This window comes from Macrobrachium rosenbergii, chromosome 58 (assembly GCF_040412425.1).
Source record: "Macrobrachium rosenbergii isolate ZJJX-2024 chromosome 58, ASM4041242v1, whole genome shotgun sequence".
In the NCBI taxonomy this organism is placed as follows: domain Eukaryota; kingdom Metazoa; phylum Arthropoda; class Malacostraca; order Decapoda; family Palaemonidae; genus Macrobrachium; species Macrobrachium rosenbergii.
Window position 1 is genome coordinate 13,312,987 of NC_089798.1, and position 15,119 is coordinate 13,328,105.

The 15,119-nt window shown below is 37.2% G+C and overlaps 1 protein-coding gene across 5 annotated transcripts in view; it reads left to right on the plus strand.

The window, feature by feature from the left end:
* Positions 1-15,119, plus strand: part of l(1)G0020 (RNA cytidine acetyltransferase l(1)G0020) — an 803,858-nt gene that overhangs the window by 640,190 nt on the left and 148,549 nt on the right. For all 5 annotated transcript variants that reach the window (XM_067102059.1, XM_067102057.1, XM_067102060.1 and 2 more), the window contains one exon: positions 14,143-14,315. In XM_067102059.1, coding sequence (XP_066958160.1) covers positions 14,143-14,315 — 173 coding nt within the window. The remainder of the gene's footprint in view (positions 1-14,142; positions 14,316-15,119) is intronic.

Below are 15,119 nucleotides of genomic sequence, written 5' to 3' on the forward strand. Positions count from 1 at the left end.
CTTTGTATAACGAAAAATATATATGTCCCATATAAATAAAGTATCTAGAGATTCATGTACGCTAACTAGAAGCAAGAAATGCCCTCTGAACTGAGTTAAATGCGGCAAAATAAACACCACATTATCGATTCCCAAACCAAAACATTTGATCGCTATGATCACAATTTATAATGCAAAAGCAATATGAGAATATATACAATTGGATACAGTGTAGTAAAGCATAACTTTTTAAAAGATCCATGGAAAAGATGCACATTCGTTATTTTGATGTTTGTATAATGTGGTGTTATTATGTGAAAATAGAATACAGTATAATGTAGGCTAGGCTACCGTATTTGATATACCAGAGTGCAGGCTAGGCCTTGTTTGTTCAATTTCTCTTTATACTGACTTATCATGTCAGTCTGCATTAAACCTACAGAATTAGCTGACACTAATAATTACTATACTATATATGTGGAAAGTTTACTGTGTAGTGTAGGCTAGGCTACCATATATGTATAGATGGTACTGATTACCCTAGTGTAGGCTAGGCCATATTCGAGTTATGATTTTTTCAACAAACGATGGGTTTTTTGGAACCTAACCCCATCATAAGTAGGGGAATACCTGTATATATATACTCTGTATACAGTCAGTATATATATATATATATATATTTATTTATTTATATATATTCACAATATATATATTTATTTATATATACCCGCGAGATTTCGTGGGACGGGTAGATGTGGTACATTCCCCAATGAAATCTCAAGTCTCACTAATCTCCGTAGTATCTTGGACTGAGGTGTTAGTGTTGCCATAAGAGTTGCCATACGTCATTTGTGGCCAATTCAGGTGATTTGAACATTTTTCTCATGAAATTCGTTCAAATTGCATGGCACGAGATATAAATTCTCACCAGAGCCAGACTGGATTAAACATCAAGATCTATTATTATGCCTCACATGATCATGCCCAGACCCAAGGGGTAAATGTCAATATATTAGGCAAGTTCCAGTTACTGACAAACACATCTCATTAACTGGATAGTCAATAATAAGATTCATAACATAATCACTTGGGGCATTCCTATATTTGTGTGGGCACTTACATTATACATCCACAAGGCTTTCACAACATACAAATCCTATTCATTCTCCCTGTCAGTCATTGTGTGTAACAACTCACTAAATGTTCCAATTGTTCTTTCAGCTAACCCATTCGCTCTTGGCATATACTGTGTCGAACACAATGCTTCACCCTCCAGTCTTTCAACATACGCTCAAACACTTTCCCAGCGAACTCAGGTCCATTATTGCCGAACAACCTCCTTGGCTTACTAACAGTCAGAAACATTACCTTGCTTACAGCATTTGCAACAGTCTCATTTCTTTTATCCGATTAGTACTGCATAAGGAAACTTACTCAGTTTGTTTACTCTAACAACCAGTCCTACATTCCCACTATACTCACTGGCAGTGAGAAACAGCCTATCACAACCAATTCAAATGGCCCTTTCATACTCTTAACACAAAATAGGAGGGCTTATATATATTTGCCAATATTTACCCTTTTGACACGTTTTGCATGTAGTTTCCCATATCTGTACAAATCCGAACTAAATACAAGCCAAACACATGCTCTCTCATACACTCTACCAGTTTAAATTACCCCATTTGTCCATGTCTGTCATGTTCAGTTTTATAAATAGTTAATGTCCCAATAACTGAAAACACCGGTATATACATGCTCTCATCCATCAACTTCCTAATGGAATACACTATTCTTTGACACTACACAAACCTATGACTAAACCTTCGAAACTCCTGTAACATCACACCCCAGTCACTCATAAGAATCCTGAACTGCACCCACTCACGTAGCTCTCGTATTACAGGGCAGATCGTTTGCATCTCTTCAGTATCCTCGAGTCAACAAATCCGTCTCTCTCGTAACATCTGTTATCCCCACAAATTTTACCTTAGACACTTGTCCATTCTGCAAATGTTAGATCATTTGCCCATCTTTATGCAACACTTTACTCCATACATCAGCTGCAACATCATTTGTTCTTAAAAAGTCCACCCTAATAAAGAAAAAAAAGGCATTTGCTCATCACTCACACAAACTTATGTTTCACCTCCTCTAACTCACTTATACTTACAACTGAGACTATTACTTCCCCTGCCATAACTTGCCCTTTACATAGCCCACGTAAAGTCATATTGTCACATCTTTCAATGTTCTATGTACACTTTTGCATCTCCTTAACCACATTTGCATTTACCAACTAAACTTGGGCTCAACTATCAACTATCCTGCAATATTCATTCCTTACTATGCAGACAGAAGTTACCTCCTTTGGACCTGATTCAACTGCCTCTTTGCATTCCTCATCTGCACTTTCATTTGCTAAACTTTGTCTTTCCTCAGAATCATCCATACATTCATAGCCCTTCTTTTCCACTACTCAGCTGTAGTGTCCCCACTCAAACATTGCAAATGCAATACCTACTCACCGTTCACATCTGCTTGGTAAGCTGCTGGTTTTTCTACCCTATAATGCATACATACAATCATACCATACAAATAACTTACAATTAGCAGTACTTCGTGTATCAGAAATACACCAGGTTTACACAGCTTTCAGCACATAACTTACTCTTTACCTTTCTGAATTCCAATCTTTTCTGGTCTCTTAGACATTTCTTACATCACTTTTGTTCTCAAATCATTTACAGTTGCTGGAAGTTTTATCTCTAAACCATCACTGACCAAGTCTTTCAACCCTTCAAAATACTCTCAAACTGAATCACCACCTCCCTTATTCTCTTTCAACACAACCAAGCCCCTTGGCAAATACTCAGGGTTTATACTTTCTTCTCTATCACCTTTCTCACCCACTCATATCAACTATCACATTCCTTCCTCCCGGGACATGTTCAGTCACAAAACCATTCTCCTCAAGTCCTCAGTGGTCCATGCTAATCTACTATCCACGTTCTTCTTGCAGGAAATTAGGGGGTTGATGATCAATTGTTGTACAAAACGTCACTTCAAACAAAAACAATTGCAAAACTTTCAAACAAAGTGTTAATGCAGCCAACTCTCTCTCAGTTGTCAAATACACTCACTCTGCCTTACTAAATGCCATACTCTCATATGCAATCACTCTATCCCTTTCAGTACCACTCACAGTCTGCCTCTTCATCAGACACCCTCCTATTGAATAACCACTTGTGTCAGTATACGCTTCAAGCATTTGCTTCTACAGGCATTAATTAGGGTATGCCAACTCCATATCTTTAACCGCCTCTTATTTCAACCTCTCATATGCTTCTATCATTCTATGATCCCATCCTAGCACTGTACTCTTCCTCTTCCCAGTCCACTTTGTTAATAGCCTAGTGATCCTTGAACAATCTTTTGAATTTCCTCACAAACTCAATGAAACCCAAAAATCAACACAACTCACGAACTGTCCTAGGCCTGGGAAACTCCCTTGTTCACCCCTGAATCACTACATAACCTAAAATTTACTTCATTCTTTAACCATTTACACTTAGCCAGTTTTACCATCTATCTCCTCAAGCTTTCGTAACACCCCATTTACCATATCCAACTGCTCTTCAACAACCGTACTCAGAATCAAAATATCTATAAACAATCACTTGCTTTTTTGGAAACTCGCTCATAGCGTAATGGAAAGCTGCAGGGCATTAGCTAAGCCAAAACTCAAATTCTTAGATTGCTAATGCTTATGGATTATTGAAAAAGCCTTCACAGGTTGACTTTCCTCAGCTATCAATATCTGGCAATACCCCCTCACGAGATCCATCTTACTATGGTGGCCACCGGTTTTATGCGTTTCACTTTTCGTGGTTCACTTTGTCGCAGTTTTTTGTGGAACACATCATTCACTTGTCTGCAGGGGAATTTTCACTAATTTGCAGATTTTTCCTAAGGCCATATATCTAATATTATCAATAATTCGTTTTTTGGAAAAATGTATCTCGAATATGGCCTAGCCTACACTAGGGTATTCAGCACCATGTATACATATATGGTAGCCTAGCCTACACTATAAACTATACTGTACTCTATAGATACAAGGTATAGTAATTATTAATATCAACTAATTCTGGAGGTTCATGCAGATTGATTTATGATAATTCAGTACAAAGAGAAATTGAATAACAAACAAGAATTAGCTTAGCCTACACTATGGTATATCGTAACATGCTCAGTAGCCTAGCCAATTTCGCGTTAATATCGTATTATACAAACATCAACATATCAAATATGCATCTTTTCATTGGATCTTTAAAATGTTATGCTTTACTTCACTGTATCCAATAATATTGTATATATTCTTATATTGCCTTTGTATTATAAATTGCGATCATAGCGATCAATGCTTTGGTTTGAAAATCATTTACTCGGTGTTTATTTCACCTTGTTCAGGGCACTTTTCTTGCTTCTAGTTAGTGTAAATGAATCTCTAGATACTTTATTTATATGGGGCAAAGTTATTTTTCGTTATACAAAGTGTTTTTAAGTCAAAATATAACTTAATAAGTCTCATTGTGAAATTAATTTAGCTATTTTTTCGTTAATAGATGAGTCGATGATGTTGGCCGTTTGGGGTCATTCGTTTGTGTAAAAAAACAAGATTCCGTTTGCTATTTTCACTTGATTTCATGATAATACGAGCTTTACGTATTTATCGTCTAACGGCGTAAATATAGTAGTAATGTGTTCTTTCATGCCCAGTAGTTTTGATTAAAATACTCTCTCCAATTTTAATTATGGTCAAGTTTCATCCATGTTGCCAATGCACGATAATTTATGGTCATTAGCAGCTTGAACATTATTTTCTCAGCTTCAGCTACAACTTGCAGCTTAAATTTAGCAGTACAGTACATTCCTTGCCGATCTTTTATCCATACCGAATAAGGGTATAATGTAAAAATATATCAGTCCCATTCTACTTAATATCATTTTGTACTTTATCCGATTCGGTGATAAGCAAAATAACAGTTTCTTGCTCAGTTGTTTATGGCTCTACGTATTTATGCAAGAGTATAACGTTACTAACAATACTTTTATCATTCTTTTTTACTTTTTCAACTAGAAGATGAGATAAAGAGATGGAGGAAAAGAGGTTGGTCTATTATAATTTGGTCTCGCTGCCTGATTGTACGCTGTTGCCTGCGTCTGCGCGAAATTTGAAAATATTTTATAAATACTGTATTGTCGTATTGGTATTAATTGCTTACCCCATTGCAAAATTGAATTATTGTAAGGTGAATTATTGTAATTGGAGCACTACCTGAGTATTTTAATAGTTTTATCACAAAAAGTGCATTTAGTCAAGAAAATGAGATGAAAATATGATAATTAGTGAATATTTCTCAGTGAAAAATACTGTGAATGAGCGAATTTTCAGCGAATAATGCTTAAATATGTTCCATAGAGAAATCCGTGAATCGTGAGACCGTGAATTCGGAGGATTTACTGTAGTGGCTTAAAAAATTGGTTTGCTGCAACTTTAGAGAGCACAGGGAGATTAGAAATTGGCCTGTAGTTACTGCAGTCTGTAGATATGCCACTCTGGAACAGTCACTGTATTGCTGAGTTTGCAGTCATCCACAAAGATATTATGTCAACATAAAAATTTATAGAATCTACTTATCTTTGGAGACAACACACTAGAAATCTTATTGAAAAGCGAAGGGAAGAAACCATCAGGGTCTTCTCCATCCTAACTATCAAGATCATCCAGAATTTTCTTAACCCTTAAACGCTTAATGGACGTACCATACGTCGACTAAAATTGTCTGTCGAATGTCAAGTGGACGTAGCATACGTCGACTGAAAATGGTTTTTTTAAATATTCGCAGAAAAATAATTATAGGCCTAGTTTGCGGAAGGTTTCAAATCACGCTCCTTGAGGGATGCTGGGAGTTTACGGATCAAGCTGTTGTTTTGTTTCTAAGCGTCACCCAGAAGCGCATGCGCGAATTCCCTCCTTCTCGCACTAGATAGCATCAGCGTTGGACCTTGCGGGAGCGATTTTTTCACGCAAACGTGTTTTGCAGAACTTTGGTGAGTGTTTGCGTATTCGTGCTGCAACAGGACGTTTGCAGAGATGTCACAAAGCCGTCAGGACCGTGAAAGGCGCATACTGCCTGTCGGTAGTGAGCGTGTGAGATGAGTTTTAGACTGGGATGCTGGAGAAGGACCCAGCAGCCAAAGTGACCCAGCTTCTCAGCGCTGTGTTGTTCGCCCACGTGTGACCGAATCCGACCCAGGACCACATCCTGTGCCTTTCACGACCCCTAGGAAGCATCGGGGTGTCCTGAGGGGCATCCGAAAACATTTGGGAGGCCTCCAACAAAAGGACATAGATGAATACTTGTTGGAGCTCGATCGAGAGCAGGTGGGAAGTCCTGATTTCGGTGGCAGCTGGTCATCCAGCGATGAGGACATCACGCCTGATGTCAGTGATGACGAGTATTTGCCCCCAATGTCCGTACGGGAGCCAGAGGGGGAAAGTGAATTAGAGTTTAGTGGTTTTAGTGCATATGAGGGAGAGTCTGAGTTGGAGGAGGAGGATGCCCCGATTGTGGCTGGTGGGGACGAGACCGAAAGTGATGGCGAAAGTGAAGGAAGGAGACGGCCCAGCTGGGAGTGTGGGAGTGCGAAGACGCGTGCCCGTGCGTCTTGCGCGCAGCCGAGACCCGTAGAAGGTCGCAACGCCGCGCAGCTCGGGTGAAGGCCGTTCGTCCGAAAGTGATGAGAGGTGGTTGGAGGACCCCACCCCACCTAACATGCACCCATTCACGGCAGTACCTGGACTGACCGTCCCTGTGCCTCTCACTACACTGGGGTTCATTCAGCTCTTCCTGACGCGGGAATTGCTGGAATTCCTTGTTGCGGAGACGGCAGATTACGCTCGGTACTGCCGTGAGGAACTGCAGTCGATGTTGTCATATCGCTGGCGGGGCTGCAACCTCACGGACATGGCGCATTTTTTGGGGCTCCACATTTTTTTTGGGATGATGCCTGCTGCCGACGTCAGGCAATATTGGAGGCGGAATTTTTTTTTAAGTGCGCCCAATGTGCCCGGCATTATGCCCCTTGATAGTTTCCTGGCGATGGACAGGTATTTCAACGCCTTCAACCGAAGGGCTATACCCCGGAATAACCCCGACCGCCTCATCTTAGTCCGCCCAGTGTTGGAGTACATTCGTGAACGGTGCCAGACTCTCGTGGTTCCTTCCAAGAACCTTTCTTTGGATGAGAGTATGATGCCATACAAAGGGCGTCTAAGTATAAAAGTGTACAACCCCAAGAAGCCAAAGAAATATGGTGTAAAGTTATTTTTCATTACGGAAGCCAACACTGGATACGTCGTGGACTTCTTGGTGTATTCTGGGGTCTTCTTCACGCTGCGTGACACTGTCTTCGGTCTTGTGGATCATTTCCGTAACCAGGGATACCACCTGTTTATGGATAATTATTATAACTCGGTATCCCTGGCCCAGGAACTGTATGAAGCAGGTGTGCACGTCAGTGGTACCCTTCGGTTGGTGCGTGGGGCCCCGAATGTCCTCAAGAGGTTTGCTAGCCACCCGCAACATCTGGCAAGAGGAGAGACAGAGTGGCGGCGGAAGGGAGATGTCTTCGTCATCTGTTGGAAGGGGGTCCGACTCGTGCCCATGATTACGACGAGTCATGAGCCCATCCAAGAAGAGGTCATTCAGCGGAAGAAGACACGTCGGCAGGGCCGAGTTACATATGAGGAGTTTCGTGTCCAGCGCCCTACTGTCATCGGGCACTACAACAGGCACATGGGAGGAGTTGATCTCTTTGATCAACTCTTCCAGTATTATCCTTCGCCAGGAGAACCAGGAGGTGGACACAGAAGCTCGTCAAATACCTCCTTCAGTTGGCCCTCCAGAATGCCTACATCCTTTACTGTGGGTATAATTCGACGCCGGAGGTTGACCCACATCCAGTTTCTTGAGGTGGCTGGGAATGCCCTCATAAACTTCAACCCAGAGGAGTGGCCTTCCAACGCCGCCCCTGCCCCGAGCTCCAGCTCTGCCCCGAGCTCCAGCTCTGCCCCGAGAGGAAAGGGCAGATGTCGCTAGGAGGGCCAACCTCAGAATTCCTGCTCCTGCCGATGCCGCCCCTGCTGCCGCCGACCTTGATGATGCCGCCGCCTTTGAAGATGCTGCCGCCCTGGATGATGCCGCCGCCCCTGGTGATGCTGCCGCCCTCCCTCGCATTCCAGTGTCCCGTCGGGTAGTCGATCCTGTGTGCCGGCTGCAGGCAGGAGATCACACACTGGAGCTCATAGAAGGGCGTAAACAGAAACGGTGCCGGGTGTGCCATATGAATGGCAGAAGGAGAGACACCCGGTACGTCTGCCTCCTCCGCTTGTGCCTCGTCATGTCGGGAGGAAAAAAATGCAAGACTCTTCAATGGAGGAGGGAGAAAACAAGAACAGAACGAAGAGTCAGGATTATGAGTGAGTATTCTGCATTGAATTTATTTTTAGTTTTATATTTATTACAAGTTTTTATATATCTGTATTCATTGGTGTTTTGTATATTATTTCGTTTTATGCAAAAAACAAAGTTTTTCACAACCATTCCTTTTAGTTATGTATTCGTAGCAAAGTAAAAACAATATAATATTATATATGTGTGTATGTATGAATGTATATATATATATATATATATATGTATATATATATATATATATATATATATATATATATATATATATATATATATATATATATATATATATATAATTTTATATATATATATATATAATTTTATATATATATATATATAATTTTATATATATATATATATATATATATATATATATATATATATATATATATATATATATATATATATATATATATATATATATATATATATATATATATATATATATATATATATATATATATATATATATATATATATATATATATATATATATATATATATATATATATATATATATATATATATATATATATATATATATATATATATATATATATATATATATTTATTTGGGTCTTTTTGGGTAAGCAAAAATCTAATATTCTGGTGATATTCAATCCTTTACCTTCATTTTGCAACAAATGGAAAGTCTCTAGCACAATATTTCGATTTATGGTGAATTTTTGAAAAAAACTTTTTTCTTCGGTCCGCGCGCGCCGACTCCGCTGAAAATCCTGTCATTTCTTGAGTCAACTTGCCGTAATTTTTTCGCCGTTTTATATTATTCGTTACATAAAGTGTTATACATCAAAATATGCGCAATTTCATGTAGAATACAACAAAAAATAAATCATTCTTTTAGTTCTTAACAGTTTTGTAATATTTTCATTTAAATCACGATAACTGACAAAATTTTAACATTCGGTCAACTTTGACTCGACCGAAATGCTCGAGAAACGCAACCGTAGGCCAAAATTCTTACATTCTAGTAACAATCAATCATTTACCTTTATTCTGCAACAAACGGAAAGTCTCTAGCACAATATTTCGATTTTTGGTGAATATTTGAAAAAAACTTTTCCTTCGGTCCGCGCGCGCGGACTCCGCTGAAAATCCTGGCATTTCTTGAGTCAACTTGCCGTAATTTTTTCGCCGTTTTATATTATTCGTTACATAAAATGTTATACATCAAAATGTGCGCAATTTCATGTAGAATACAACAAAAAATAAATCATTCTTTTATCTCTTAACAGTATTGTAATATTTTCATTTAAATCACGATAACTGACAAAAATTTAACATTCGGTCAACTTTGACTCGACCGGAATGCTCGAGAAACGAAATCGTAGGCCAAAATTCTTACATTCTAGTAACAATCTATCATTTACCTTTATTCTGCAACAAACGGAAAGTCTCTAGCACAATATTTCGATTTTTGGTGAATTTTTGAAAAAACTTTTTCCTTCGGTCCCGCGCGCGGAATCCGCTGAAAATCCTGGCATTTCTTGAGTCACCTTGCCGTAATTTTTCGCCGTTTTATATTATTCGTTACATAAAGTGTTATACATCAAAATGTGCGCAATTTCATGTAGAATACAACAAAAAATAAATCTGTCTTTTAGCTCCTAACGGTTTTGTAATATTTTCATTTAAATCACGGTAACTGACAAAATTTTAACATTCGGTCAACTTTGACTTGACCGGAATGCTCGAGAAACGAAATCGTAGGCCAAAATTCTTACATTCTAGTAACAATCTATCATATACCTTTATTCTGCAACAAACGGAAAGTCTCTAGCACAATATTTCGATTTTTGGTGAATTTTTGAAAAAAACTTTTTCCTTCGGTCCGCGCGCGCGGAATCCGCTGAAAATCCTGGCATTTCTTGAGTCACCTTGCCGTAATTTTTTCGCCGTTTTATATTATTCGTTACATAAAGTGTTATACATCAAAATGTGCGCAATTTCATGTAGAATACAACAAAAAATAAATAATTCTTTTAGCTCTTAACAGTTTTGTAATATTTTCATTTAAATCACGGTAACTGACAAAATTTTAACATTCGGTCAACTTTAACTCGATCGAAATGGTTCAAAAATGCAATTGTAAGCTAAAAAAACTTACAGTCTAGTAATATTCAATCAATTTCCTTCATTTTGAAACAATTGGAAAGTCTCTAGCACAATATTTCGATTTATGGTGAATTTTTGAAAAAAACTATTTTTTACGTCCGCGCGTTACGAATTCATGCATCATTTTGTGATAATATTTTCTCTGTGTTGCTTTAATCGTTTTACAATCTGTTATATACCAAAATCATCGCAATTTAGTGTACAATACAACTAAGAAAAATTAACTCATTTGCTTTAACCGTTTTGCTTACAGCGCGGTTTGTATACAATTATATACGAGTTTTTTTTTTGCTGTCATATATTCCAATATTTATATATGATAATGATATTTTTTTAATTTCTGATGATTGCATACTAAACTTCAGGCAATGAGAAAAAAAGGAGCCAAAAATGAACTCTTAATCTTAAAAACTAAGCGCGCTGTGATTTTTTTAAAAAACTTTTTTCCGCTTCGGCGCTACCTCTCGGAGGCCGCCGGCATACGGGAGACGTTTTTGTAAATAGGACTTCGGCGTTTAAGGGTTAACATCCCTGGAGCGAAATGCAAACTTTGTAAGAGTAGGTTCAGGATGACAAAACCATTAAGCAGTTTCACGTATTCATTCTCGATCCTTAAGAATTGTCAACACTGTTGATTGTGGAAGTTCTAGGTCACATGCTATTCTGCTTATTCTTTTTCTTTCTTCATACTGATGAATCATATTCAATTTTAATTCCAAGTTGATAGCCTTTCTTGCCTTTGTAGCTGGTATAATTGTTAATGATGAAAGTGTCCTTTCCGTTAACATCAGTGGCTTTATAAAACTTTGTAAATGCTAAACGAAGCACAAATGACAGCTATTGTTCTCAGGACAGATACTAGCACAAGACTGTTTTGAGAGAGAGAAATGAAAGCAAGAGATGTGTGCATGTACTTGTGTGTTAGGTGGACCACAAACTATCAAACATATTTGATGGTACACAGCTACAGACTGCAGCTGGTGTACAATTTCATGTCAGTATGTGTCAGAGAACTTTGTTGTAAACATTTTAGATGGACGAATATCAAACTGTTACTCAGTCCTTCCAACTTAGCCACACATTCTGAAATTGTTTAATTGTGTGATCATATGCTGGATATACTGTGGCCTGCTATGCGTGCAATGCTGGACTGCTACTCATAGATGCTGCATGATGTTTGTAAAAATGTTATAATTTTTTATCATATTCTTGTTTTTGTAATTTTTTTGTGCTACTGTTATCAACAAAGATTATCATAATTTGCACCTGTCATAAGTCAACGCCTATCTTATGCTGTACTGTATAAGATTTTGATTCGCTTGCCAAAGCTCAATATTACAAAAATGTAAATTTGATATTCCTGTAGGAGAACCAACTGTCTCGAGAATTTTCTGAATATGACATCACTAACAGTGAAATAATATGGAAGTAGATCTGCAAAATGAATTTCTGTTCTCACTTGATAAAATTTCCCCGATATTAAGGATAAACAGGTGGGAACTTTTTATAACACAAAATCCATTTAGTTTAATCGTCAAGTACTACAAATGAAAAACCAGCTTTTATTAAACACCAAGGCTTGGAAGTCAAGCATGGTTGGGAGCTACTGTCATGGCTACCTTTTGTAAATGAGAAGTTAGGCTTCCACTTCCTACTTTTGGGTAGCTTAAAATTATCTAACAGTGTTAAAAAGTCATCAAGTAAAGTTTCAGTAAACAGAATGTCTAAAATTATTGCATTATTGTTAAATATTGCTTTGTGAGATGGGAAAAGAGAAAAACAGCACTGCGCTATAGGTTGGCCTGATGATCCAATCGTGACTTCTCACTTTATGGGAGATCCACTGGTTCCCAACTTTAACAAATATAAACATATTAGTTAAAAGTTTGAAAGATCTCAAACTTTTCACAGGGACTTAAACCTCTGAACTTACTTGCATATGAGTGTAGTTCTTCCATGGTGGTCAGAATAAGACCTCAGGGAAAACAATTTGGAAGTCAAACCACGGAAGTTCACTCTGTAGATACCAAGAAAATAATGAGGTAAATGGCCAACATATGCACTGTTACCACATCGGTGTTTGAAGGATGAAGAAAGAACCGAGGAAGTTGTTGTAGACAGAGAGGTAGAGCCCTCTTTTCTTGAGTCTTTTATATTCTATCATTGTTCCCACAAGCACTATTCTGGCCGAGACCATCTAGAAGAGAATTCTTTGAGATTGGTTTGTCTGTCTTATGAAGTCCTGCGGGTACCATGAGAGTAACTCCATTGAGGAAAAACAGCGGCTATGCCATCAGAACCACTACATTTTTGTGGGGTAAACTGTACAATACTGTATTGTACTTATTTTTAGAAACAGTTAATATTGTAAATATACCTCTGAAACTGATCAGTGAATCAATATTTTAAAGGAATGAAAATACAGAATACCAGTTAGGATGGACTATGGCTGAAATTACTTTTTACGGAATTACTGTACACCATAAGATAATCTAGTTGCTCCTAGGCAATGTATTATGTGGGCCATATGCCAGTCTTTGTCACTTACTGTCCCTTAAGTTTAGGTGTTACTCTTGTTAAGAAGCATAAGTGACAAACAGCTTTGTTCACAAAGAGTACTTCTATATACAGTGTGTGATGAAGTATATACTGTACAGTACAGTGAACCACCCGGTATTGGCGGGGGATGCATACCGCACCCCCCGCGAATAGCTAAAATCCGCGAATACTTAAAACCCCTCTGAAAAACCCCTCTAAAAACACTTAGAACTGCCCATTTTGATAGTTTAAACACAAGAAAAACCCTGTAAAAATGCTAATACCTGAGTATTTTAATAGTTTTATCACTAAAAGTGCATTTATTCATGAAAATTACATGAAAATACAGTAATTAGTGAATATTTCTCAGTGAAAAATACCATGAATGGGTGAATTTTCCATGAATAATGGGTAGATATGTTCCACAGAGAAACCCGCGAATGCGTGAGTCCGCAAATCGTGAGAATGCGAATATGGGCGGTTTACTGTATAATTTTTTTCACATCTCAAAAGCTCCTTGTTCTCGTAGGGCCTTCATCTGCTCCTTGGAACTTCAGTAGATCAGTTCTTTCCCTCCTAAGTAGCCATGCAGGTTACTTTACGTGGAGAATACAAGATTTGTGATGGGAGAAATGTAATTTTCAGTATCAAAATTTTTCCAGTACAAACCCATTACTGTACTTTTAATCAAAATGCCAAACTCTTAACCCCTCGGTTCTCTCCTAGCTGGTCAAAACAAACAAAAAATGAGACATTTAGTTACTGGGGACCTACCAGGAGCAGCACATCTCTGATGTTTATTTAGAAATGGGTGTCTGGATTTGTGCAGACAAAGTATGTAATGGGTTTATGTTGGAAATAATTATTGTTTATTTCAAACAATTAGTGTTTTAATGGTTTTCTTTGTTTACAAAAATTTAAAGTATTAGTAATTTTGTTTTTCCTTCAGTTTCAGATTTACTTGAACTTGATCTTTATGTTACATGTGGAGATACCAAAAGGCTGGATGAATTCCTTAGGCATCAGTGTGATGCCCTTCTTATTACAGACATCATTTCAGGAGTTGCACATTTATATTTTAGTAACAAGTTAGGAGCTTTCAAGTTGAAGCCTGTACAGACAGTAAGTACTAATTATGCCCATATTTTGTATATTTCAGACAAAAACAATTACAGTAATCCATAAACTATCTGAATTCACATCATTTGAAACTCGACATTATCTGGATGCAACCTTACCCCAGGGACCATATATATATATATATATATATATATATATATATATATATATATATATATATATATATATATATATATATTTATATACATATATTATATATATATATACAGTGAACCCAAGTATTCGCGGGGGATGCGTACCGCACCTCCCCTGCAAATAGCTAAAATCTGTGAATACTTAAAACCTCTCTAAAAACACTTAGAACTGCCCATTTTGATAGTTTAAACACAAGAAAAACCCTGTAAAAATGCTAATACCTGAATATTTAATAGTTTTATCACAAAAAGTGCATTTATTCATGAAAATTACATGAAAATACAGTAATTATTAAATATTTCTGTGAAAAATACTGTGAATGGGTGAATTTTCCACGAATAATGGGTAGATATGTTCCACAGAGAAACCCACGAATCGTGAGAACGTGAATAGGTGGGTTTACTATATATATATATATATATATATATATATATATATATATATATATATATATATATATATATATATATATGGAAATAAAGAATTATGCTGAGATTAGTACATTTCCATATATATCATATATATATATATATATATATATATATATATATATATATATATATATATATATATATATATATATATATATATATATATATGTATATATATATATGATCTATATGTGGCGACAGGTAGTTACATACAACTATC